Source organism: Squalius cephalus (assembly GCF_949319135.1).
Source record: "Squalius cephalus genome assembly, chromosome: 23".
NCBI lineage: Eukaryota > Metazoa > Chordata > Actinopteri > Cypriniformes > Leuciscidae > Squalius > Squalius cephalus.
The window spans coordinates 30,236,274-30,261,864 of NC_137144.1; the positions used below are offsets into that span (position 1 = coordinate 30,236,274).

Genomic DNA, 25,591 nt, shown 5'->3' on the forward strand with positions numbered 1-25,591 from the left:
CATTACCTCCATCTCGGGACATTCCATTTTTTTTACCGACCTCCACAAAGAAGTTTTGAGGTTGTGAAATAAGCCATACTCGTCCCGTCTCTTCTGGTTCATGTTTATTCAGATATCAGGGGGTTGAAAGAGTACAGGTATGGGGAGATGCCCAAGGTGGAACAGATGCTCACAAGCTATCTGTCCCCTAGCACAGCATTGTCCCTGAAGGCCCCATCGTTACCATTACCCATTCAAATGCTACCTCCCTTGCTGGAATCAGGTGTCTGGGGCTGTGAGTGAGCAACACCAATTGTCAAGCTCCTCATATAGAGCGCAACAGAAAGAGAGTGTCACTTCTCACTTGCTTCTGCTAATTTGAAGCTAATTCTGGGCATTTATGATGTGCTTTTATGATATCCTGGTTGTGACATCCCCCGCCTGTGACGTTCCATTTAATTTCACACACGTGCTTCAGACATAATCATGCAGAGGTGTTCCCAATGCATCAATAATATGACGCAGCTTCTCGTTCCCTCAGGGAACCAGGGTTAGAGTTGTAACATGAGATATTTTTCCTCAGCAAGTAAAATTAGAGGGAACATTAGCAGGCCTACTTATTAGAGTTGTTGTTTACATTTTTATGTCAGATTAAAACTTATATTCAACATAATTGTTCTGAATTACTAGTAGTCAAAATTATCTTATTTGTAGAGTACACATTTTTGTTGTGTGAACAATTTATCAAGAACTTACTGTTAGATGCTGAATCAGTTTCAGTGCTTGTGAGTAATCGTTGTGGATTATAAAATTCCTCATCACTGATGTCATCAGATGTGGTGTTGCCCTCATTCTCACACATAACTGTGGAGAATAAAATACAGATATAAATAAACATTCTCTTGTTGACCTGGAGAGAAAAAAATAAGTCATTAAAACAAAACGTTATTCCACTATAAAATAAATCAGTTTCCTGATAAATCTTTTACCGATTAACAAGCAGACTTCAGTCTTAATATTTAGTCAAATCAGGTCAAGTCTCCTTCATTTATACAGCGCTTTTAACAATATGAATTGATTCAAAGCAGCTTTACAGTGATAATAGGAAATAACAGTAACAGAGATTGTTTTGGCTTTACAGCAGCTCTAGAATAAAGTTATTGTCCAGCTCAAGTTAGTTTTGATTGATTCACTTCCGTTGCGAAGATCAATAGTTATTAACTTAGGATCACGCAGATGCACATAACATGTTCAGTCTATACTGTAGGTATGCGCGTTTGAATATATATGTGCGCAGGCGTGTAGTCCTTTACAAATCAACTCTCAACAAGCTACTTGTCTGGCCTTAAAAATGTATAATACAGAATTATTTATCACGTCTACGTAGCCTCGTGGTGACTACGTTTTATCTGTACAGAGGTAAAGGGAAGGGAGGGAGGCCTTCACAGGGGAGAGACTAGTGGACACTTCAGGACTGCGTTGTCATCGTGTCCAGGAGCAGGTCCTTCATCGGATCTGGATACAGCCTGGATCCGGCGGACTGCGGTGAACCTCGGGATAAGTCAAGTCAAGTCAAGTCAAGTTTATTTATATAGCGCTTTTCACAATACAGATTGTATCAAAGCAGCTTCACAGTATTAAATTAAAATAATACATCAATGCTTGTTTCTAGTGGAAAACGTCCACGTTTGGTAATGCTGATCAATAGTATTGTTGATTAATTAAATTAAATATCCCCAAATATCCCCAACTGAGCAAGCCAAAGGCAACTGTGGCAAGGAACCGAAAAACTCCATCAGGTGACCTAATGGAGAAAAAAAAAAACCTTGGGAGAACCCAGGCTCAGTCGGGGCCAGTTCTCCTCTGGCGTTTATGAACTAGAGGTCGGATTTAACTGTAAGATTAAAAGTATTATATGAATGCCTGGCTGAAGAGATGCGACTTTAATCTAGTTTTAAACTGGGAGAGCGAGTCTGAGCAACGAACAGTATCAGGAAGGCTATTCCAGAGTTTTGGAGCTAAATGTGAAAATGCTCTCCCTCCTTTGGTGGATCTGGATATCCTAGGTATGACCAAAAGCCTCGAATTTAGTGATCTTAAAGAGCGCGATGGATTATAGGGCGATAGAAGATCCGTTAAATAGACTGTAGCTAAGCCGTTTAGGGCTTTATAAGTCAGTAGCAATACCTTGTTATTAATACGGAACTTTATAGGTAACCAATGTAGTGATGATAAAATTGGTGTTATATGATCATATTTTCTTGATCTAGTAAGAACTCTAGCGGCGGCATTCTGGACTAACTGTAGCTTGTTTAATGAGGACGCAGGACAACCGGCCAACAAAGCATTACAGTAATCTAGTCTCGAGGTCATGAATGCATGAACTAATTTTTCTGCATCAGAAACTGATAGCATGTTACGTAGCTTAGCAATGTTTCTAAGGTGGAAAAAGGCTGTTCTTGGAACATATGAAATATGATTTTCAAAAGACAGGTTGCAGTCTAGTATAACACCCAGGTCTTTTACTGTAGAGGATAAAGTAACAGGACATCCTACTATATTAAAGTTGTAGTGTGAGAGGTTTTGTGGGCGGTTTTTTGAACAGATAAGTAGTACCTCTGTCTTGTCTGGATTTAATAAAAGAAAATTGCGTGTCATCCAATCTTTTATATCTTTAACACACTCTGTCAATTTGATTTTAATAATTTAGCGTTTTCATCTGGCCGTGATGAAATATATATTTGAGTGTCATCAGCATAACAATGGAAACTAATTCCATGTTTCCTTATAATATTTCCAAGTGGCAGCATATATATTGAGAATAACAGAGGGCCTAACACAGATCCCTGCGGCACTCCATAGTGTACTGGAGTTATGATCGATTTTTCTCCATTGAAATAGACAAAATGGTAGCGGTCAGATAAGTATGATCTGAACCAACTTAATGCTTGTCCTTGAGCACCAGTATAATTTTGTAGTCGATCTAAGAGTATTGTGTGATCTATAGTATCGAACGCAGCACTAAGATCAAGTAAAACTAGTATTGAGATACAGCCTTGGTCAGATGCTAAAAGTAAATCATTTGTAATTTTAACGAGCGCAGTTTCAGTGCTATGATGCGGTCTGAATCCAGACTGAAACTTTTCATAGATGTCATTTTCTTGCAGGAAAGGGCCCAGTTGAGCGGACACCACTTTTTCTAGTATTTTAGACATAAAAGGAAGATTTGAAATGGGTCTATAATTTGCTAGATTATGCGGGTCTAATTGTGGTTTCTTAATGAGAGGTTTTATAACTGCCAGTTTAAATGTTCTTGGAACATGACCTAAAGATAAAGACGAGTTAATAATATTGAGAAGAGGCTCTTCCACTACAGGTAACACTTCTTTCAGTAGTTTAGTTGGTATATGATCTAATAAACATGTTGTTGTTTTAGATGAAGTGATAAGTTTATTTAACTCTTTTTGTTCTATAGTTGTAAAGCACTGTAATTGTTCTTGCGGGGTGATAATTGAGGCTGAGTTATAAGGCGTGATTGAGGATTGAACGTTTACAATTGTGGTTCTGATATTTTCTATTTTCTCAGTGGAAAACTTCATGAAATCATTACTACTAAACTGTAACGGGATATTTTGTTCGGGTGATGTCTGTTTATTTGTTAGTCTAGCCACAGTGTTAAATAAAAACCTATGATTGTTTTGGTTGTTTTCTATTAGTTTGTGGAGGTGCTCAGCCCTGGACGCTTTTAGGGCCTTTTTATAACGTGACATACTGTCTTTCCATGCGATTCTAAAGACATCTAAATTAGTTTGTTTCCATGTACGCTCTAAATTACGGGTTTCTCTCTTTAGAACATGTGTAGTATTGTTGTACCACGGTGCTTTACTTTTCTCTCTGACCTTTTTTAATCTAATGGGTGCAACAATATCCAATTTTCCAGAGAGAATAGTGCTCATAGTGCTAGTTAGTTCTTCTAATTCATCTGTTTGTTTGGGTTCACTGAGCAGCTGAGACAGATCAGATAAGCAATTAGAAAAATTATCTATGGTGGATGGAAGGATTGTTCTGCCTGATCGATAATGCGGAGCAGCATGATATATTACCGAAGTACGTAATATGCAAGTTACCATGTAATGGCCAGTGACATCATCACTTTGTGGAACGATATCTATATCGGTTGGATCGGTTCCATGTGATATAATTAAATCGAGTGTATGATTAAAACGATGAGTTGGTCCGTTTTGCTTGACCCCAAAGGAGTTTAATAAATCTGTAAATGCAGCCCCTAACGCATCATTTGGATTATCTACGTGTATGTTAAAATCTCCAACAATTAATGCTTTATCGACATTGACTAATAGATCTGAGAGAAAATCTGCAAACTCTTTTAGGAAATCAGCGTAAGGCCCAGGCGGTCTATATACGGTAGCCAAGGCTAGAGATAATAGGGATGTTTTTCTAACATCTAAGAGCGTAACATTTAGTACAAGTACTTCAAACTAAATAAACTTATAACCCGTTTTCTGAGTAACATTGAGAATATCTCTATAGATTGTTGCAACACCGCCGCCACGACCAATCAGACGGGGCTCATGCTTATAGGAGTATCCAGATGGAGTAGACTCATTTAGACCGAAATAATCATTTGGTTTAAGCCAAGTTTCAGTAAGGCAAAGTACATCGAAGCTATTATCTGTGACTATTTAATTTACAATAACTGCCTTAGGTGTGAGTGATCTAATGTTTAGAAGACCTAGCTTTAGAAATTGTTTTTGTTTACTAATAGCAACATTTTCTGTTTTAATAACAATTAGATTTTTCCTAGATCCTGCAGTAAATTTATTATTTGATCTCATTAAATGAGGAATAGACAATCTATAGAGATATTCTAAATGTTACTCAGAAAGCGGGTTATAAGTTTATTTCGTTTGAAGTACTTGTACTAAATGTTACACTCTTAGATGTTAGAAAAACATCCCTATTATCTCTAGCCTTGGCTACCGTATATAGACCCCCAGGGCCTTACGCTGATTTCCTTAAAGAGTTTGCAGATTTTCTCTCAGATCTATTAGTCAATGTCGATAAAGCATTAATTGTTGGAGATTTTAACATACACGTAGATAATCCAAATGATGCGTTAGGGGCTGCGTTTACAGATTTATTAAACTCCTTTGGGGTCAAGCAAAACGTCACCGGACCAACTCATCGTCTTAATCATACACTCGATTTAATTATATCACATGGAACCGATCCAACCGATATAGATATTATACCGCAAAGTGATGAAGTCACTGACCATTACATGGTAACTTGCATATTACGTACTGCTGTAATATGTCATGCGGTGCCGCGTTATCAACCAGGCAGAACAATCCTTCCATCCACCATAGATAATTTCTCAAATTGCTTATCTAATCTGTCTCAGCTGCTGCCTGAACCCAAACAAACAGATGAACTAGAAGAACTAACTAGCACTATGAGCACTATTCTCTCTAGAACATTGGATGTTGTTGCACCTATTAGATTAAAAAAGGTCAGAGAGAAAATTAAAGCACCGTGGTACAACAATACTACGCGTGTTCTAAAGAGAGAAACCCATATTTTAGAGCGTAAATGGAAACAAACTAATTTAGAGGTCTTTAGAATCGCGTGGAAAGACAGTATGTCACGTTATAAAAAGGCCCTAAAAGCAGCCAGGGCTGAGCACCTCCGCAAACTAATAGAAAATAACCCAAATAATCCAAGGTTTTTATTTAACACCGTGGCTAGACTAACAAATAAACAGACATCACCCGAACAAAATATCCCGTTACAGTTTAGTAGTAATGATTTTATGAAGTTCTTCACTGAGAAAATAGAAAGCATCAGAACCACAATTGTAAACGTTCAATCTTCAATTGCGCCTTATAATTCAGCCTCAATTATCACCCCGCAAGAACAATTACAGTGCTTTACAACTATAGAACAAAGAGAGTTAAATAAACTTATCACTTCATCTAAAACTACAACATGTTTATTAGATCCTATACCAACTAAGCTACTGAAAGAAGTGTTACCTGTAGTGGAAGAGCCTCTCCTCAATATTATTAACTCGTCTTTATCTTTAGGTCATGTTCCAAGAACATTTAAACTGGCAGTTATAAAACCTCTCATTAAGAAACCACAATTAGATCATAATAACCTAGCAAATTATAGACCCATTTCAAATCTTCCATTTATGTCTAAAATATTAGAAAAAGTGGTGTCCGCTCAATTGTGTTCTTTCTTGCAAGAAAATGATATCTATGAAAAGTTTCAGTCTGGATTCAGACCGCATCATAGCACTGAAACTGCGGTCGTTAAAATCACAAATGATTTACTTTTAGCTTCTGACCAAGGCTGTATCTCAATACTAGTTTTACTTGATCTTAGTGCTGCGTTCGATACTATAGATCACACAATACTCTTAGATCGACTACAAAATTATACTGGTGTTCAAGGACAAGCATTAAGCTGGTTCAGATCATACTTATCTGACCGCTACCATTTTGTCTATTTAAATGGAGAAAAATCGATCATAACTCCAGTAAACTATGGAGTGCCGCAGGGATCTGTGTTAGGCCCTCTATTATTCTCAGTATATAAGATGCCACTTGGAAATATTATAAGGAAACATGGAATTAGTATCCATTGTTATGCTGATGACACTCAAATATATATTTCATCACGGCCAGATGAAAACGCTAAATTATCCAAATTGACAGAGTGTGTTAAAGATATTAAAGATTGGATGACACGTAATTTTCTTTTATTAAATCCAGACAAAACAGAGGTAATACTTATCTGTTCAAAAAACCGCCCACAAAACCTCTCGCAATACAACTTTAATATAGTAGGATGTCCTGTTACTTTATCCTCTACAGTAAAAGACCTGGGTGTTATACTCGATTGCAACCTGTCTTTCAAAAATCATATTTCTTATGTTACAAAAACCGCCTTTTTCCACCTTAGAAACATTGCTAAGCTACGTAAAATGCTATCAGTTTCTGATGCAGAAAAGTTAGTTCATGCATTCTTGACCTCGAGACTAGATTACTGTAATGCTTTATTAGCCGGTTGTCCTGCATCCTCAATAAACAAGATACAGTTAGTCCAAAATGCCGCCGCTAGAGTTCTTACTAGATCAAGAAAATATGATCATATAACACCGATTTTATCATCACTGCATTGGTTACCTATAAAGTCCCGTATTAATTACAAGGTATTGCTACTGACTTATAAAGCCCTAAACGGCTTAGCTACAGTCTATTTAACGGATCTTCTATCGCCCTATAATCCATCGCGCTCTTTAAATCACTAAATTCGAGGCTTTTGGTCATACCTAGGATATCCAGAACCACCAAAGGAGGGAGAGCATTTTCACATTTAGCTCCAAAACTCTGGAATAGCCTTCCTGATAGTGTTCGTTGCTCAGACTCGCTCTCCCAGTTTAAAACTAGATTAAAGTCGCATCTCTTCAGCCAGGCATTCATATAATATTTTTAATCTTACAGTTCAAATTACAATCCGGCCTCTAGTTAATAAACGCCAGAGGAGAACTGGCCCCCGACTGAGCCTGGGTTCTCCCAAGGTTTTTTTTCTCCATTGGGTCACCTGATGGAGTTTTAGGACACCATTAGGTCACTTGATGGAGTTTTTCGGTTCCTTGCCACTGTTGCCTTTGGCTTGCTCAGTTGGGGATATTCTGGGGATATCTAATTTGATTTTATCAATAAATTCCACTAGAAACAAACCTTGTTGTATTATTTTAATTTAATACTGTGAAGCTGCTTTGATACAATCTGTATTGTGAAAAGCGCTATACAAATATACTTGACTTGACTTGACTTGACTTTATACAGGTTTTTCAAATGTTAATTAAATAAAAATATTTTTTTTCTATCTCTATTTTTTTCTATTTTCTTTCCCTAGTTTTTCAATAAGTAAAGTTCATAGTAGAACTTTATGTAGGCCTACACATTTAGGAACAGATATTGTGTTCTGCCAAAAAGTTAAGCAACATAAAAGTAACGTAAAAAGTTACTTTCCAAAGGGGGTAACTAATTAAAGTAACGGATTACTTTTTTTAAGAAGTAACGAGTAACGAGCAAACACTACTTTTTAAAAGTAACTTCCCCAACACTGATGCTAGGCCAAAGAGATGTGTCTTTAATCTAGCTTAGAACTGACAGAGTGTGTCTGCTTCCCGGACAATGTTAGTAAGATTGTTCCAAAGTTTTGTTGCTAAATAGGAAAAGGATCTATCGCCAGCACTTGATTTTGTCATTTATCAACTGGCCGGAATTTTGAGATCGCAATAGACGTGAAGGACTATAATGCGTTAAGAGCTCGCTCAACCACTGCGGAGCTAAACCATTTAGTGCTTTGTAAGTAATCAGCAATATTTAAAAATTGATGCGATGTTTAATAGGGAGCCAATGCAGTTTTGACAGAACTGGGCTAATATGGTCATACTTCCTGGTTCTGGTAAGAACTCGAGCTGCTGCATTTTGGACCAGCTGTAGTTTGTTTATTAAGCGTGCAGGGCAACCACCCAGTAGAGCATTACAATAATCTAGCCTTGAGGTCATGAACGCATGAACTAATTGTTCTGCATTTGTCAATGAGAGCATATGGCGTAATTTATATATATTTTTAAGATGGACAATTTGTTTTTTGTATTAATTATATAATTACTGTTATTATATTTTAAAACCGCTAGGTACTTCAGTGGGCTAAATGAAAAACCACACTTCATTGATCACATTTCTCATTCAATAAAAATACAAACATCACATCTTTAGAATATCTTGATTCCCACATTTCATAGTGCATTTACACAGAATTCTTGTACTGTTACCTTCAGATGTTGATGCATGTGATTCCATGTCATTGTCCTGTGAATGTCTGTGATGAAGTTGATCATTTGGCTCTTGATTTGGATGATGAGATTGCAATTCTCGGTTCTTTTTGTCTTTTGGCCACTTTCTATATATCTGAACTGTCTTACAGATGTCTGGACTATTTAACCAGATATTCCTGCTGCCAATTATATTGATATATTTAGGCAAAATAAAGTCCGAAGGATGTTGATTTGTGAGTAAAAATAAGACAGGGGGGCTTTTCAATTCAGAGACTTTCAAAGCTAAAAGGAAGTGACACAAAAGAGAAAAGAAAACATCCTAAATTACTATTGCATTTACATTGTGTTTTGTTTATAATGTATGTTAATGCATAATTTATTATACTAACTGGAATGTTTCTGATTTTGCAGAACTGTTAGTCGCCCTTTTTCTTCTTTTTACAATATTTTTAATAATAATATCTAATATAATAATGAAAATGAAACTGAATGAGATTTTATACTGATAAAATATCAACACAGTGGTGTAGCATTAACAAGAAGCATGAACAAAACATGCTGTAAAGGTATTGCAGGTGTCACAACATTGCAATTTTGGATTCAATCTGGCAATTTAATACAGTTCTCACTCCTGAACTTTTGCAGTGTGTTTAGCAGCATGAAAAATACAACTTTTATGAGTAGGTTATTTACAGTAAGCCAGCAAAGAGAGCTGCTTTCATAAACAATTAAGCTGACGTCATTTCAGTTCAGTCGCAGCACAAGCTCACTGAGTGAAAAGTTCCATTATAGTAAAAAAAAAACTCTCTATAATGCACAATGAATGTGCGTGTTTATTTGCTATTTCTATTTGAGGTCAAAATTCAATGAACATGCAGAGCTCACAATGGACAAGTAATGGAGTATTTTGTGGATTTTGACTTTGCTTCTGGCTATTGCAATTATGCAATTGGCTACATTGCACAATGCTGCAAAAACACATTGCAAATTGAAACCTTTGATGCTCTTCACAGAGCGCTCACAAAAATGTATACAGCAGTATTTGAAAGCAGTGCCCATCAGTGGGTACAGGATTGACCTGTAACTCAGTAGTACTGGTGTTGTAACGAAACCTTACTCTCCGTGAAATTTTGACTCCCCTGCTTCTGATTTTCCCTACAAACACACACCTAATCCTACCCTCATAGGGGTCATTGGGTGCATCTCAATCAGCTCTCTAGTTCAGGAGTCAGGGCACTGATCAGGGGAGTCGGACATTTTAAAGGCTGCATCAATTACAAAATCATTCCAGCGCACTGAAACATTTGCTTACTAAAAAGTCCCACAATACACCATAAAAGCCAGGGAGCATCAATACTCAATATGTATCCTTAACAGAAAATTCTGAAGCTTGAAACATAAATAACGTGAGCCAACTCAATACACATCATGACACACAAAAGATGTTTTTTTTTTTTTAAATACAAATCATTATTTTATATTTCTGCAACAACATAACTAGACAGATAATTAACATAATCTAGATTTCACATTTCACAGTTAACATTTACAAATGATTAGAGTAAAAGAGTATGAGTATTTGGCGTGCTGCCCAGGGGAGGGCCCAAAGCTCAGAATGTGGCCCGCCCCGAACCCAGAGTACTCCCCAAAAAAGCCAATGAGCAAAGGACAGCCTCTAGACTAAGAGATCTAGGCTTGCTAAAGGATTACTACCCCGGCCCGCCGCTCGTCTTCTAGCACGTGAATCAAAGACACAAGGGAGAGGAGATGTGACATAAAAGGGCGGTCTCGCGGGATTATGCGAATCATGAAGTTTAAATGGCTGAGCAAAGATAGCAAGTTGCGTTTAGTACAGTTCAGACTGTCTAGGAAAGTGGACGCGACCAGAAATATCCTATCGATTTTTCATTGTGCAGTGAGGTCTGGAAATTAAGTGTATCCAAGTTCATGCTCAGAATTCAATGGATGTGGCTGCACTCATGGTTTTATACAAGGAAATTGGAATCCTGAGGTCGATTGTCTGTACGTAATGTACGAGCTGGCCTACTGTTTGAACGTGTGTGTTTGAGCTACAAGGAAGCAGCGCATTAGTTTAGAACAGCAAATCACTTGTACAGAAACAGTTTAAACATGTATTCCCCAGATCAAATTGAGTATCTGGCATAAACTGTGCTTGTGATTTAGCGACTAAAAATGATGCAAAATTCAACCAGGGAGAGAAAATTGTTACAGAAAACGTTGTGCTGAATTGAAACGCCCCTCCTTGAACTGCCACCTTAATGTGGTGGAGGGGTTTGAGTACCCTAATGACCCTAGGAGCTATGTTGTCTGGGGCTATATGCCCCTGGTAGTGTCTTCCAAGGCAAACAGGTCCTAGGCAACAGGTCACACTAAGAGCGGTTCAAAAACCCCTTATGATGGACACCAAATCAAGGACCGTGACGTCGCACGGCATGACACAGGCGGGGCCCCACCCTGGAGCCAGGCCCGGGATTGGGGCTCGTATGCGTACGCCTGGTGGCCGGGCCTCCCCCCACGGGTCCGGCCGGGCTCAGCCCGAAAGAGCGACGTGGGGCCGCCTTCCTGTGGGCTCACAACCTGCAGGGGGGACCATAAGGGGCCAGTGCTTAGAGGATCGGGCGGCAGTCGAAAGGCGGGGGCCTCGACAACCCGATCCCTGTGCTAGTTACAGTTTGTCCATAACGAACACCATGTTCAAGCATAAGGGTGTCCATCAGTGCACGTGGCATCAGGACACCCTAGGCCGTAGGTCGATTATCGACTTTGTGGTCATTTAATCTGACCTCCGGCCGTATGTCTTGGACAATCGGGTGAAGAGAGGGGCGGAGCTGTTAACTGATCACCACCTGGTGGTGAGTTGGATCCGATGGTGGGGGAGGGAGCTGACAGACTCGGCAGACCCAAGCGTACTGTAAGGGTCTGCTGGGAATGTTTGGCCGAGTCTCCTGCCAGAGAGATCTTCAACTTCCACCTCCAGCGGAGCTTCAATCGGATCCCGAGGGAGGCTGGAGATATTGAGTCCGAGTGCACCATGTTCTCCACCTCTCTCGGAGCTGTGGTCGTAAGGTCTCCGGTGCCTGTCGAGGCAGCAATCCCCAAACCTGGTGGTGGACACCAGAAGTAAGGGAATGCCGACTCCTGAGGCAGCTGACGAGTACCGGCAAAAACTCGGGCCTAGGAGGAGTTCGGTCAGGCCATGGAGAAGGACTACCGGATGGCCTCGAAGAGATTCTGGCAAATCATCTGGCACCTCACGAGAGGGAAGCAGTGCCCCACCAATGCTGTTTACAGTGGAGGTGGACAGCTGTTGACCTCAACTGGGGATGTCGTCGGACGGTGGATGGAATTCTTCGAGGATCTCCTCAATCCCGCTGTCATGTCTTCCATTGAGGAAGCAGAGGCTGAGGGCTCAGAGGTGGCCTCATCCATCACCCAAGCTGAAGTCACCGAGGTAGTCAAGAAACTCCTCAGTGGCAAGGCACCGGGGGTGGATGAGTTCTGCCCCGAGTACCTCAAGTCTCTGGATGTTGTGGGGCTGTCTTGGCTGACATGTCTCTGCAGCATCACGTGGTGGTGGGGACAGTACTTCTGGGATGGCAGACCGTGCTGGTGGTTCGCAGGAGCTTGGTTCGCATTTCCGGCAGTAAGTCAGACTTGTACCCAGTGCATGTTGGACTCCGGCAGGGCTGCCCTTTGTCGCTGGTTCTGTTCATAATTTTTATGGACAGAATTTCTAGACGCAGCCAGGGGCCGGAGAGTGTTGGGTTTGGGGACTACATGATTTCGTCTCTGCTCTTTGTGGGTGATATTGTCGTGCTGGCCCCTTCAGACCAGGACCTTCAGCATGCACTGGGACGGTTTGAAGCCAAGTGTGAAGCAGCTGGAATGAGAATCAGTGCCTCCAAATCCGAGGCCATGGTCCTCAGTTCCTGCCTCAAGTGGAGGACCTCAGAGTAGAGCCGCTGCTCCTCCACATCGAGAGGGGTCAGCTGAGGTGTCTCAGACATCTGTTCCGGATACCGGATACACGCTGGAGGGACTCTCCCGGCTGACCTGGGAACGCCTCGGTGTCCCCCCGGAAGAGCTGGAGGAAGTGTCTAGGGAGAGGGAAGTCTGGGCTTCTCTGCTTAGACTGCTGCCTCCACGACCCGGCCCCTGATAAGTGGAAGAAGATGGATAGATGGAAAGAAAACAAGAAGGATTTGGGCTGTGCTCTTACGGTTTTGAGCTGGCGGGGGTGGAGAGAGGGAGCTGGCCAGAACTGAGTCTGCGTCGCGGCTTGCTGAGGGCCTGCGGCGGCGGCCAAACACTGAAGGAAGGCACGTTCCTTTGCGGGAAGAGGGGGCATTGCCCAAGACGTGAGCTTGGTGCTCGACAGTCCTTATCGTCCATTTCTCTATGGCAGGAATGATTGAAAGGCCTAGAGTAGAGAAAGACACGGAAGGAGATCGCGGATAAGTGGCGAGGGTAAGCCTTGGCGGGCTGGGACCCATTTGTTTGGTTTGATGCCCGCGAGATAACGCAGACGGATTGGTGGTGATGTTAGGTGGAGGAGAATCGCTTCTTAGGCCAGAAGATTGCAGCAAAGGTTCCTCGGGGACGAAAGATTCTTCATCGGGCAGGAAGAGCTCGATTTCGGACATGTTGCATTGTAACATATGGCAGGGTCAAATGATGAAAAAACTGTTGAGGAACATAGGTGAGTCGGCTACATATTTATAGGCCTCCTCATGCTGATTGGATAGATAATCTGAACGTGCTCCTCCCGAACTTTGTCAATAAAACATCATAACACGTATAATTAATTTACAGCTAAAAATTGCAGTATTTATCATATCTATCGATTTATTGTAAGTATTAACCATAATGTGCTTTAAACAGCATTACAAAAATTATGTCTGAAAAATATATACTGTTGTTCATAAAAACCAGTAGTGATGTTTTACAATGAGAATGTTGTCACTGGAAATAGAATCTTTAGTGTCACAATGTGTAGTAAGTCAGCATCCTTAACTGTGCCAAAATTTATGCACACGATATACTGATTCACCACCTAGGAAGCTCATTGAGACGCAACCAGACGCATCTCATGGGAGTCAGATTTTGAAACCACACCTGTGCTGTAGAAAGTCTGGTATTGTTACTTTAAAAAGTATTGACTTGGTACCCCAGTACTGTTTAACTGTCCAGATAGCAATTTATTAAACAAGATCTAAAGAAAAAAAAGTGCATTACTGTGTTTGGAAATTCCAGATGTGAATGACTGTGATTACTTACATACCTTTATAATTTAAAAAAAAAGATTATTATTTGAGCTATGAGAACTTACCTTGCAAAATAAATGTCACACATATATTTGGGGCACGTTCCATCCTGTAATCCAATCAAATCCAAAATCTTAGTAATTACATAAAGTGAAAAATTAGGTCTACGTATAATTATTATTACACAAGCTAGTGTTGAAATGGCACCTACTGTTTCTGGTACTTTTCCAACCTATGGGAATACATTGGCCAAGAACAAGGACATGATTTTGATTGCAGTTGCAGTTGCATGTTGGCATATCTGTAAAGTAAAATGTATTTGCAGTCAGACAGACACATATACAATAAAATACAGAAACTTTTTTTTAAAATAAACAATATACATAAGTGATGGTGGAAAGTAACACTTAAGCCCCCACCCACACCTTTACCTCACTGGACCAAAGTACCACTCTCCATGCATCTTGAACATCAAACAATGATGAGGACAGACACATGACAAGTTCCAAAAAAAAAAAAAAAAAAAAAAAGGATCCCGAGGAGGAAGTCATGCAAATAGCAGGTGCGTTCTTAGTTTTACAGACTTGTGATGCACATCAACGCAAGTTGCATATCTGTGCACAAATAATTTTCATAGTATTAGATTCAAATTAATCAGTCTAAAAACTAATGTTTAACAGTTGTGAAGACAAGGCCCACAGATGCAGAAGCATCATGTGCACTGAAAATGAGGGAGCACATGAAGGCGTTTATATTTGACATTGCACTGACACAATGGATTAAAAAAAAATTGTAAATAATGATTTGCTGGATAAAACCTGTAAATGAGTTTAAATGATAGGCTACTTCTTTTACCTTATTTCTAATATGAAACCTCTGGGGTAACAACCACAGTTTATCTCAGCAAAGCACTTTACCAGTTAATAAAGAGTTCCAATAAGATCTAACATATGGTGTAACAACTACTTTTTGAAAAAGAACACACATTGCTTGTTGTTTTTGGAGATTAATTAAAAACAACAAATTTTGCCAACAAATGTTTCATAAACATAAAATGAGGCCACTTATATAAGATATTTTTATTATTCCAGATAAAGTAATCCTGGGGAGGGAAATTATGTTTATAAATTAAAGACCAGGAAAAAAGTATTTGTTTGTAGAAGGCTGATAATTTTGCTTGAATTGTATCTATATGATAGATGTCAATTTGGCTAAACCTTCAGCCTTTGTAAGAGGTTCAGTTTTCTTTTATTTTGATCAATTATGAAGCTAAAGCTGAGAGAGCATCACTTTAACTGATCTTTTACAATGATAATTCCTAGATATGTTACGCTATCTTTTACTGGGATGTTATGGATATTTTGTCTACCCTATTGTATGACATAGGATATGAACATAGACAGTATATAAACTGGACACAGCGACCCCATAGGTTTCAATGGAGAAAAGTTAAGTAAATTAGAAGCTCTCACTTCCTGATGGCTGAGTGTACTGCGCAGACTCAAACTGAGCTTGACGACGTAGATGTGACGTGAGCAACCCGTCTGTCTTCTAGTAGCTTTGCCGAGAGAAATCTGAATCATTCCCTTCCGAAACTTGCAGAGACGGAGAGCGTGAGTAGGAGCTGTCCGTGAGCTAGCAGCAGGAGCAACTGTATGACTCTCTATGGGCTTCTCCCTTGACTTTATCGGACTTTATGCCTCCACGTCCCCCCAATTGACTGCAAGCTTCTCCTCCTGTCTATTAGGTAATTTCCAGAGAGTCGCGTGGTTATGAGGCAATCGTTAGCCTATTTTTACAAAAACTGCTTCTACAGGGCCATAACGTAAGATACAAGGTAATAGAGCCTTTTATACATTGCCTTGTTTCTTTAGAAATAAATAATGGACAAATAGAGTCTTTAAACGCCTCAGATGTATAGTTATTCGCTGTCAAAGTGACGCCAAAATGAATGGGAGTCAATGGAATGCTAACAGCAGGTGATGGTCTGCTAATCAATGGCGGCACCCGGGGAAGCTTCAGTTTCTGGCTGATGGATTACCCCCTTGGCTATGAACAAAAACAAATATGGGTGGGGCTTGATTGTGTCTGTGGGGAATTGATTGGCTGGTTGTGGTTTGCTATTAGCTGATCTCATGTGAATGACAGGTTGCCCCGCCCTCATCACCAGAGAAGAGAAGAGATGTTGCAAGAGGAAATTTTTGTTTTTTTGTTTTTTATTTATTAGAACAAAACTGTGTGGTCCAATAAATGCAGTGCCACATTTAATACCATCTATATTAGGGCACAGGGCATTGCAAATATTCCCACCCATAGGAATATAGTGGAGTGCGGCTCGACAGAAGTGTCGCACGGACAAGTGGATCAGTACCGTAAGACGCAACAGGGCTGTAGCAACATTGTTGCGCGACATTTAGCAATTAACTGAGAGACGACATTCTGACCATTACATTTTATATTATGCTACACATATCCCCCATTTAGCATGTTATGTTTTGTGGTTAATTTTAACTAGTCATATGTTAGATAATTATAGGCTATACTTTTTAAATATTGTTTATCCTTATTATTTATGGGCCTAACAGTAAATTCATTATAATCAACACCTGCAAGTGCACTTTGAAGAGTAAAAATGACATATTAAAACTGTATATGGTAATCAAATTGCACTTCCAAAAGCCATACATTTGTTAGAAAAAAAAAAGCATGATATACAGGGAGTGACTAACGTTAAGTAGCATGAGGAGACATGAGAAAATCTAGAAAAGAAACGAATGAGACGACAAATCAAATGAAAAATAAACAGGTGCGCGAGCGGTTACAAACTTTTTTTTTTTCTCTGTGCATTTCCAAAAAAAGGAAAAAAAAAACATTAATGTGCAACAACTACGCGCTTAAGTTGCTGCCTGTTCAAGGAGTGCTGAAATCAATTAGCCTGCTCATCATTAAAGTCATTTTGGCTTCATTATGGCTTATAACTTTTGGCATAAAGTTAAATATGTGTCATACCTGACCAGAAGATGTTCAAAAAAATGTCACATTAGACAAGGAAGTTGTGGGTTGTGTTTGTAGCCTATAATTCCGTATCTTATTTAGCTGAAGACGTAAATTAAACGAAATTATCACGTATCCTTGCTTGACGATGAATGAGACAGCCCAGCTGTTGACTGAAATTTAAAAGGCTGATTTTCGCGCTTCAGGGCAGTGACGAGTACATATGTTGTCCAGTGGTTGTCCACTCCAGACACCCTTGGCACAACCTTAAGCAATGGCCCTGGGCCGGGTTTCCCGATAACGATGTATCTTAGCTCTTAAGAGCGCTCTCTACATGCAAGGTTACGAACGCTCGCAGCAATTCCACGAGCGTTTCCCAAAAATGCACTTAACATGAACGCGCGAGAACGCGCTCTACGTGCTACTTAAGACTCGCTGTCCATTCACGAAGTGCTGAAATATAACCTTATATGGAATCGTATTCTGAACGTTTAGCCTTAATTATTAGGTTTAACCTAATCGTCATCTGTGGATTAGCAATCAAGACAAGTCTAAAGTCTGTATTCAGGCGGAGGATAGCCTACTGACAAAATGTATGAACAAAAAAACAAACAAGAAAAGATACCTTTCAAAAAAGATTAAATTAATGTAGGCCTAATTTTAGAGGAGATAGAGCGAAACAAAGATGTTATTTTTTAACAGATTTAAAGGACACCATACAAATAAGGAAAAACAAAACATCAGGGTGGACATTGCAAACTAACTGCAACCCGGGGTCTTCAAAGATCAGGAAAGGTGGTCTGCAAGAAATGCCCAATACATGGCTGGTTTTCGTGCACGTCAGCAAGTCATTGACAGGTTTTTTTTTTTTTTTTATTCATCCATATTTTGCCCAGTCTTTGAAGCATATTTCCCACATTACTTCGTTCTTTTATGATTTTTTTTTGTTCAATTTAGACGTGTATTTTTTCATCCCTTTTTTATTATTTAATTTATACATTCATTTAAACAAAAAACAAGTACAATAAAGTGTACAATAAAAAAAGTACAATCAAAACCTTATATTTGTACTCACTTTGCAGTGTAATCTGTTAAATCTAGATAAAAGTGTAATCTGCCGGTTGTCCTGCAGGTGACCTCATAACTCTGTCTTCTTAGGTAAGGTACACACCAAAAGATAATCGGGCTGATTTTGGGCCGATTTCCCCCCTTCCGACAATCCTAGCTATGTCCCGATTATCTTGATGGTTCAACAGATTATCTTATCAGATTTTCCCTTGGTGTGAGGTGTGTTAAGAGTGTCCGAACCTGCTCGGAAGAACGTCGGAGCCGCCCCGATCGCGAATCGTAAATATTCAACATGTTTAATATTTACGATCAGAAATCCTGATGTGTGGGGGGAACCCCGAGGACAAACGCGCGCACGCTCTGGAGATTATCACGTGAAACGAAACAATATCCAATCAGAAAGTGAGATGATGGAAGACGGTCATTCACACACACACACACACACGCACACATGCAGGAAGCTGAGTGTTATAAGGGTTCAGTGATGGATTAAATGGGATTAAATAGGCTAATTTTTTCTAAAGAGACAATAAATACAATAAAGAATAAATAAAGACAATAAAGAATGAATATATTTCTGTATAAAAGGTTATATATAATGGTGGGTACAATGGTTTTTTTATTTTTTTTTTATGTGAATTTTCTGTGAAAATCATTCCAAACACTATCATCATAATTTCTTCCTGCATATCATCCGACATGCTTATTCTGAAGTCTCGCGAGATTTCCTGTGTTCACAGTCGAGAATCTGGTTGAAAATCTGTTTGTGTGTGGTGTGCTGTCTTTGTCACATAATGGCACACCACACACTATAGGAGCAAAATGCTTAAATCTAGGATTTTTTGTCCTCATGTTTGTGGTCTATCACATATTGAAAATCTTATAAGATGTAAAAAATCTTTTGGTGTGTACCCAGCATTACGATGCACTTAGGGATGTGAAACATTGTGAAAACGCTGTAACAACCTTCACCACACAAGCAACCTTTTGGCCATGTTGATAAAACGTTGTTAGAAGGTTGGGGACGTTGTGCCAACGTTCTGTGTTTGCTGGGTACATACTACAATACTACAAGAAATACAAGTGCTCACAAACATACAGACACGTCAACAAATCATGAGGTTTTCTCTAGGAATTCTTTTGAATCTTAATAAATCAATTGGAGATTGACTTACACTGATTGTGGAGACAGACAAAAATTAATTACATTGAATGATAAAAATGCTACAATTAGCCTACACCCTGTGTAGAACTATTGACATTACATTTTTAGATCACTCCTCCAGTAAAAATAGGTGATTCGGCAAACAGCACAGCCTAAATAGCCTATGTGATGAAAATCTAAAAGATAATAGAGAGAATTGTATCAACAAAAAAAGACTGTGGAGGAGAGGAACACTTTTTAAAAAACAATTAAAAATCTCTTTTCTCTTTAGACCTTTCAGTTTCACTTTCTCAGTCTGATCATTTTACCAAATAACACTAAACACTTACTTTAGTGTAGCGTTGTTCAGTTCATACTTTTTAAAGTCTGGTTTCTTAAACGACCACATCTCTCATCAATTCTGCGTAGCGCGCTACAGCTGTTCTTAAAAACGTTACACAAAATTAGAAGCTTGCTTGTTAAAGAGCCTCGCCCGCCTCTTAATCACGTGGTTTTTCCGTATCCGAAAGAGAAAAAAGAAACAGTTTAACAGCGGCACCAAAAAGGTAATCAAACACTAGCAGAAGCTAGTTTTCGTTTTAGACTTTACGTTTTCGAAACTTATCCTGTCCAGTGACGACAAGCTATATGGATCTGAGAAGGACATTACATTCGTGAAAAAGTGCAGCGACATTGGTTTGTTATAATATCTATTCATTTTCTAAACCATTCAAACATAATGTCTCGATGTATCGCTGATTTGGGCGTGAATGTTTCATTTCTGAGAGAAATTTTCATCCTCGACTTTTTTTTTTTTTTTTTTTTTTTGCTTTCTCGGTGTTATAGACGAGTAGACAAAAGTGCTAACTATATTCATAACTTTTGGAGGGTTTTTTTCACACAAATTAAGCCAAATATTCAGTAAAAAAAAAAAAATTAATAATAATTAAACTTTTAATTAAACTTTTAATAAAATTGAATAGGTCGACATTCATAGCTAATCTTTCTTATTTATGCAAGCCTATATTCCCAAACCACATTAATGTTTATGTCACTACATATAGAACAAACATGACAAAAGACAACATTTTTGACAGTGTTTAAGACATATCATTTCCCCATCAGATCCATATGATGATGATCCAGATGTTTTAAGAGCTGAATTATCATGTGGTCACGTCACTGATCCACAGACACTGTCTTTTGCAGCTGGATCAGGTAAGTGTACTTTATCTGACCAAAAACTACAGAATTAATGATTCTGGATGATTATAACATTTGGTGCTGAAAACCTAAGTACATGCTTACCATAAATGTTAAGATTTCAGATTATCAGACATAATGAGCTGGCGTTAAAACTTGTTTATTAAGTTTAATTTTGCAAAATAAATCTGTGTTTTGTTGGCATTTAACCTAGGCTACATCAACCAAAATATGTTTCAACCCAATTGCTGTAATTTATTTAGTGGTGTATTGGAAAGAATCGATACGATACGAAATATTGTGATACTGTGAGAAAGGGGATATGATGCTATATTTCTTTTTTTTTTAGGAAGAGGATCTAATTTTAGAAAAACTGTCATAAAGAACACACCACCATATGCATAAGACCTGAGCAAAATCTTATTAATTTAAAACAATGGGAGTGTTATGATTCATGTCTGTGTTCCCGTCTTGTCCCATGGTTAGCAGTTCCCTGTTATGTTGATTAGTTTCCCCAGGTGTCTCTGATTAGCCACACCCCCTTGTTATCTTGTTTAGCTTGTTTGCCTCTGTATTTAAACCCTGTGTCTTGTGTCAGTGTTATGCGTTCTTGATGTTGAATGTTGTTCTGTTCCTGAGTCTTGATCTTGAGTCTGTCTGCATCTGTGAAGTTCTGGCTTTATTTAATAAAGTTTTGCATGTGGATTTGGATCCTGCTTCCTCCTTTGATTCTACCTCATCGTAACAGGGAGCTGCATATCACTAATCACTATTTTTTTGCAATCTACAGATGTTAAGCAACCAGAATGCCTATTACCGCCGCGCCAGGTGCCAAATAAACCAGTCGCAAGTCATTCGCGAAATGACCGCCAGGTGGCGCAAAGGGATATTGTGCAAAACAGCAGCAATTGCTGCATTTTTTTTAATTGCCGTAAGTAAGCGGTAATGTCAATTATTAGTCAGGATGAAATACAACTATGGTAAACAGAATAGAACATTTTATAAGGCCAGAAAAATAGAATAACAAGTAAAAAATAGAGACAATAACAATATAACCTGTATTATATTGTCGGCCTAGACATCGGTGGGCGACAAGCCTATTCCCTGGGGAGCAGTGCGATAAAACACACACACACAAAAATTTAAAATACCAAAAATAACAAAAAAAGTAAATTATGTGCAATGAAGCTGATTATTTGTACTATTCTATTGAGGAATGAGACGAATAAAGAGCGTTTCTTGCTCGTGCATGTGAGCGAACACACATTAGAACGTTTGAGCATTGCATAATGAGTGAAATGATGGCCGAATGGTAGAACTTGCGTGTCGAACATTTAGATGACACGGGTTCAAACCCCGAACCAACTTGGACTACTGACATTTTTATATTAGCCTATTAATGCATTTTATAGCGTATTATTGATGCAGAGAGATTAGTCTAGTTCTAAAACTGTTACACCATAGTTCTCTTACGAGAGATACTCTCGTACTGCGTAGAATACGCTAGGGGAAAATCCTTTTCCACGAGAATACTGAAGCCAAAAAATTATCCTTAATTTTGTATTTGTAAAACGCGTTGCGGCAGCATACAGACATAGGCGAGGCAGCTCGCGCGCCTATTGGCTGGTCTGCTGGCAACTGCTTAAGCCTATCGAGCGAGACCTAGAGTGACGTCAGACCCAATGAGGGCGCTTCGCTCCGGTTTCATCAGCTTCACTTCCGGGCGGACAGCGGCCGCGGTCTGCCGCCGCTTCTGTCGATGACGCTGATGAGATCGACGCGCTGCTGCGAGAGGGGGATTCCTGCTCTCTCCTAGCATCAGGCAGTGAGGATTGGGCGAGCTCTGAGGATCCCGCCCCCCCTGCCCGTGCTTCAACGGAGAAGAGAGCGAGCATTGAGGCGGAGCTCATGCGCGTACTCACTCAGGCCACGGCGAGCCTCGGCCTCGAGTGGATTACGCCTGAGCAGCCTGCTCACAACCGGCTGGACGGCTACTTCCTGCCTGGGGAGCGCGCTTCACCTGTATCCAAGCCAGCGCCTTTTCTTCCTGAGCTTCATGAAGAAGTCGCTAAGTCTTGGAGCTCCCCTTTTTCGGCCAGGACACGATCCTCTGTTTCTTTGGCGTTCTCCGCTGTCGACGACGCAAAGAACAGAGGCTACCACTCCCTGCCACCGGTCGAAGAGGCTATTGCAGCGCACTTATGCCAGCCCTCCGCCGGACGGCGTGCTAAGATGGCGCTGCCCTCAAAAGCCTGCCGCACGACGTCAGCCCTGCTCCGCCGCGCTTTCTCCGCCGCCGGGCAGGCCGCGTCAGCATTGCACACCATGGCCACGCTCCAGATATACCAGGCCGATCTCCTCCGTAAGCTGGATGAGAGAGGACCTGACGCAATCTGCGTGCCGGACTTGAGGAGCGCTACAGACCTCGCTCTTCGCGCCACCAAGTCGGCAGCACAGGCCATTGGACGGAGCATGGCCTCGCTCACCGTGTCTGAGAGGCATCTGTGGCTGATGCTCTCGGACATGTCTGAGTCAGAACGCACCGCGTTCCTCGACGCGCCGCTTTCCCCTGCCGGCCTCTTCGGAACCTCGGTCAAAGACTTCGCCGATAGGTTCGCTGAGGTGCAGAAAGCGACCCAGGCCATGAGGCACTTCCTCCCGAAGCGCTCCAGTTCTGCAGCAGGCCGTGCGAAACCGTCTGCTCAGAGCTCACAGCCTAAGCCTCCGCCCACCGCCTCCTCTTCACAACGCCGCCAAACCCAGAGCTCGAGACCGCGCTCTCGCTCATCCGGCCGCCGCCCCGCCCCGCGTGGTCCGCTGCCAAAGGTTGCGTTGAAGCCAGAGGCCCCGAAATCGTCCTAGCACGCCTAGGAAAGCGACGGTGTCCAAGTCCCGCTGCGGCCGGACTTTCACCAAAGCTTGCCGCTCGTCCAGTTCCAGGAAATGTGACTGGTCCAGCGTATTTAGCAGCCAACAAGCCGGTTCCATTGCCCGCTTGCCTGCACAAAAAAGCCGTTTTTACGGCTACCCAGATAAATCCCTTAAAGCGTGTATTTTCTGGTGTCCCGGCCACGGCAGACGGTGTTTCATGTGTGGAAAAAATGCCCACTACTCAGTGCCCATTCCTACACACAAGCACAGCCCTTCACACAGGGCTCGCGCACATAAAATCGACTCAGATCGATTGCGCTTTAAACGTAGCAAACGTGCCCACTACCCAGTGCCCACAAACGCTACTTCCCACATGTCTCACGGTCTCTGTAAATACAGGACCAGTATGCATACGCTCTGCTCACGCGAGCAATGATGTAAAAGTGGTGTATGTGCCCGCTGCCCTGCGCCCACGCCCACACACAGACATGAAACTAGCCCAGCCCTCCCCCTCTCAGTTAGACACTGCAGAGGAGTCGAGCGCGGGCATTCTGCCCGCTGTTATTAGCGCGCCCCCTGCCTCAGATGTCATGAGCGCGACGCTTATGTCACAGCACACAAAAGCCGCTGTATCGCGAGCCGATCAGAGCGTGCTTCGCATCCAGCCCCTAGCTAGTTTCGAGATGGGTGCTGAACATCATAAAAGAAGGCTAGTCGCTGCAGTTTCGCCGGCGCCCTCGCCGCTTCATGGCGCGCGTCGAGACCACGGTAGAATCGAAAGTAGCTCATCTACTTCGAGCCGAGATTCTGAAACTGTTGAGCAAAGGGGCTATAGAACCCCTATCTCAAGCTCAAAGCGAAGGGGGGCTTTACAGCAGAGACTTCCTGGTGCCCAAGAAGGACGCGTATTTTCAAAGACAGATAGCGTCACGTCACAGGCGATTTTTGAGATTCGCCTTCAAGGGCCAGGCATATCAGTACACAGTCCTGCCTTTCGGCTTGTCCCTGGCACCCCGTACATTTACGAAGTGCATGGACGCAGCGCTCGCACCCCTCAGACTACGGGGTATACGAGTGCTGAACTATCTGGACGACTGGCTGATTCTAGCCCAATCTCACTCGGAGCTCGTAGAGCACAGGACCATTTTACTCGATCACCTCAAGAATCTCGGTCTCGCAGTGAACTGGGAAAAGAGCTCGCTATTCCCCAGACAGATTATATCTTTTCTGGGAATAGAGCTGAACTCGCTGCTAATGACAGCACGCCTGTCATCTCAGCGCACACTGGACATTCGGCGCGCAGCCGGCTCGTTCCGCTGCGGCGCGATAGTCCCTCTCAAAACATTTCAAAGGATGCTAGGTCTGATGGCCTCAGCATCTTCAGTTCTCCAGTTGGGCCTTCTGCGCATGCGCCCACTGCAGTTCTGGCTCAGAGAGAGAGTACCACGCACAGCGTGGGCCTCCGGTCGGCTTCGCTTCAAGGTCAATCAAGCGTGCATAGTAGCTTTGAAACCTTGGGAGGCAAAAGACTGGTACCAATCAGGTGTAAGCCTGGGGACTTCCTCGAGAGTGATGGTGGTGTCCACGGACGCATCCACCTCGGGATGGGGAGCGCTGCTTGAGGGCAGACCGCTTTTTGGCCAATGGTCAAAGCAGGAGAAGCTCTTACATATCAACTGCCTCGAAATGTTGGCAGTGAGCAAAGCGCTCACGCGCTTTTGTCCACTCATAAAGGGACACCACGTGCTAATACGTTCAGACAACGTCTCAGTGGTGTCCTACATAAATCGCCAGGGCGGCCTCAGGTCCCTGACTCTGTACAGGCTAACCAGGCGCCTCCTGATATGGGCCCGCAACAACCTGCTCTCGCTGAGAGCAGCGCACGTGCCAGGGCTCCTAAATATAGGACCAGACAGACTGTCCAGGAACCAGGTTCCGACAGGGGAATGGTCTTTGCACCCAAAGACAGTTCAGCTGCTGTGGAAGAAATTCGGCAGAGCGGAAGTAGACCTGTTCGCGTCTCAAGAAAACGCTCACTGTCCAGAATTTTTCTCGAAGAGCAAGGACGCGCTGACCCACGAGTGGCCTCGCCGTCCTCTCTACGCTTTTCCCCCCGTCTCCCTCCTGACTCAGGTGGTAGAACGGGTCAGGGAAGAAGGATGCTCA

The 25,591-nt window shown here is 41.5% G+C and overlaps 1 protein-coding gene across 3 annotated transcripts in view; it reads right to left on the bottom strand.

Annotated features, from left to right (window-relative positions):
- LOC307151475 overlaps positions 1-19,872 on the bottom strand; it is a 54,658-nt gene extending 34,786 nt beyond the window's left edge. For all 3 annotated transcript variants that reach the window (XM_079859541.1, XM_079859539.1, XM_079859540.1), the window contains exons 1-5: positions 19,702-19,872; positions 14,357-14,446; positions 14,211-14,254; positions 8,858-9,142; positions 736-843 (exon numbers count right to left, since the gene is read on the bottom strand). In XM_079859541.1, the coding sequence (XP_079715667.1) occupies positions 736-843; positions 8,858-9,142; positions 14,211-14,254; positions 14,357-14,446; positions 19,702-19,760 (586 nt within the window). In that variant the 5' untranslated portion in view covers positions 19,761-19,872. The remainder of the gene's footprint in view (positions 1-735; positions 844-8,857; positions 9,143-14,210; positions 14,255-14,356; positions 14,447-19,701) is intronic.
- Positions 19,873-25,591: the final 5,719 nt, after the last annotated feature.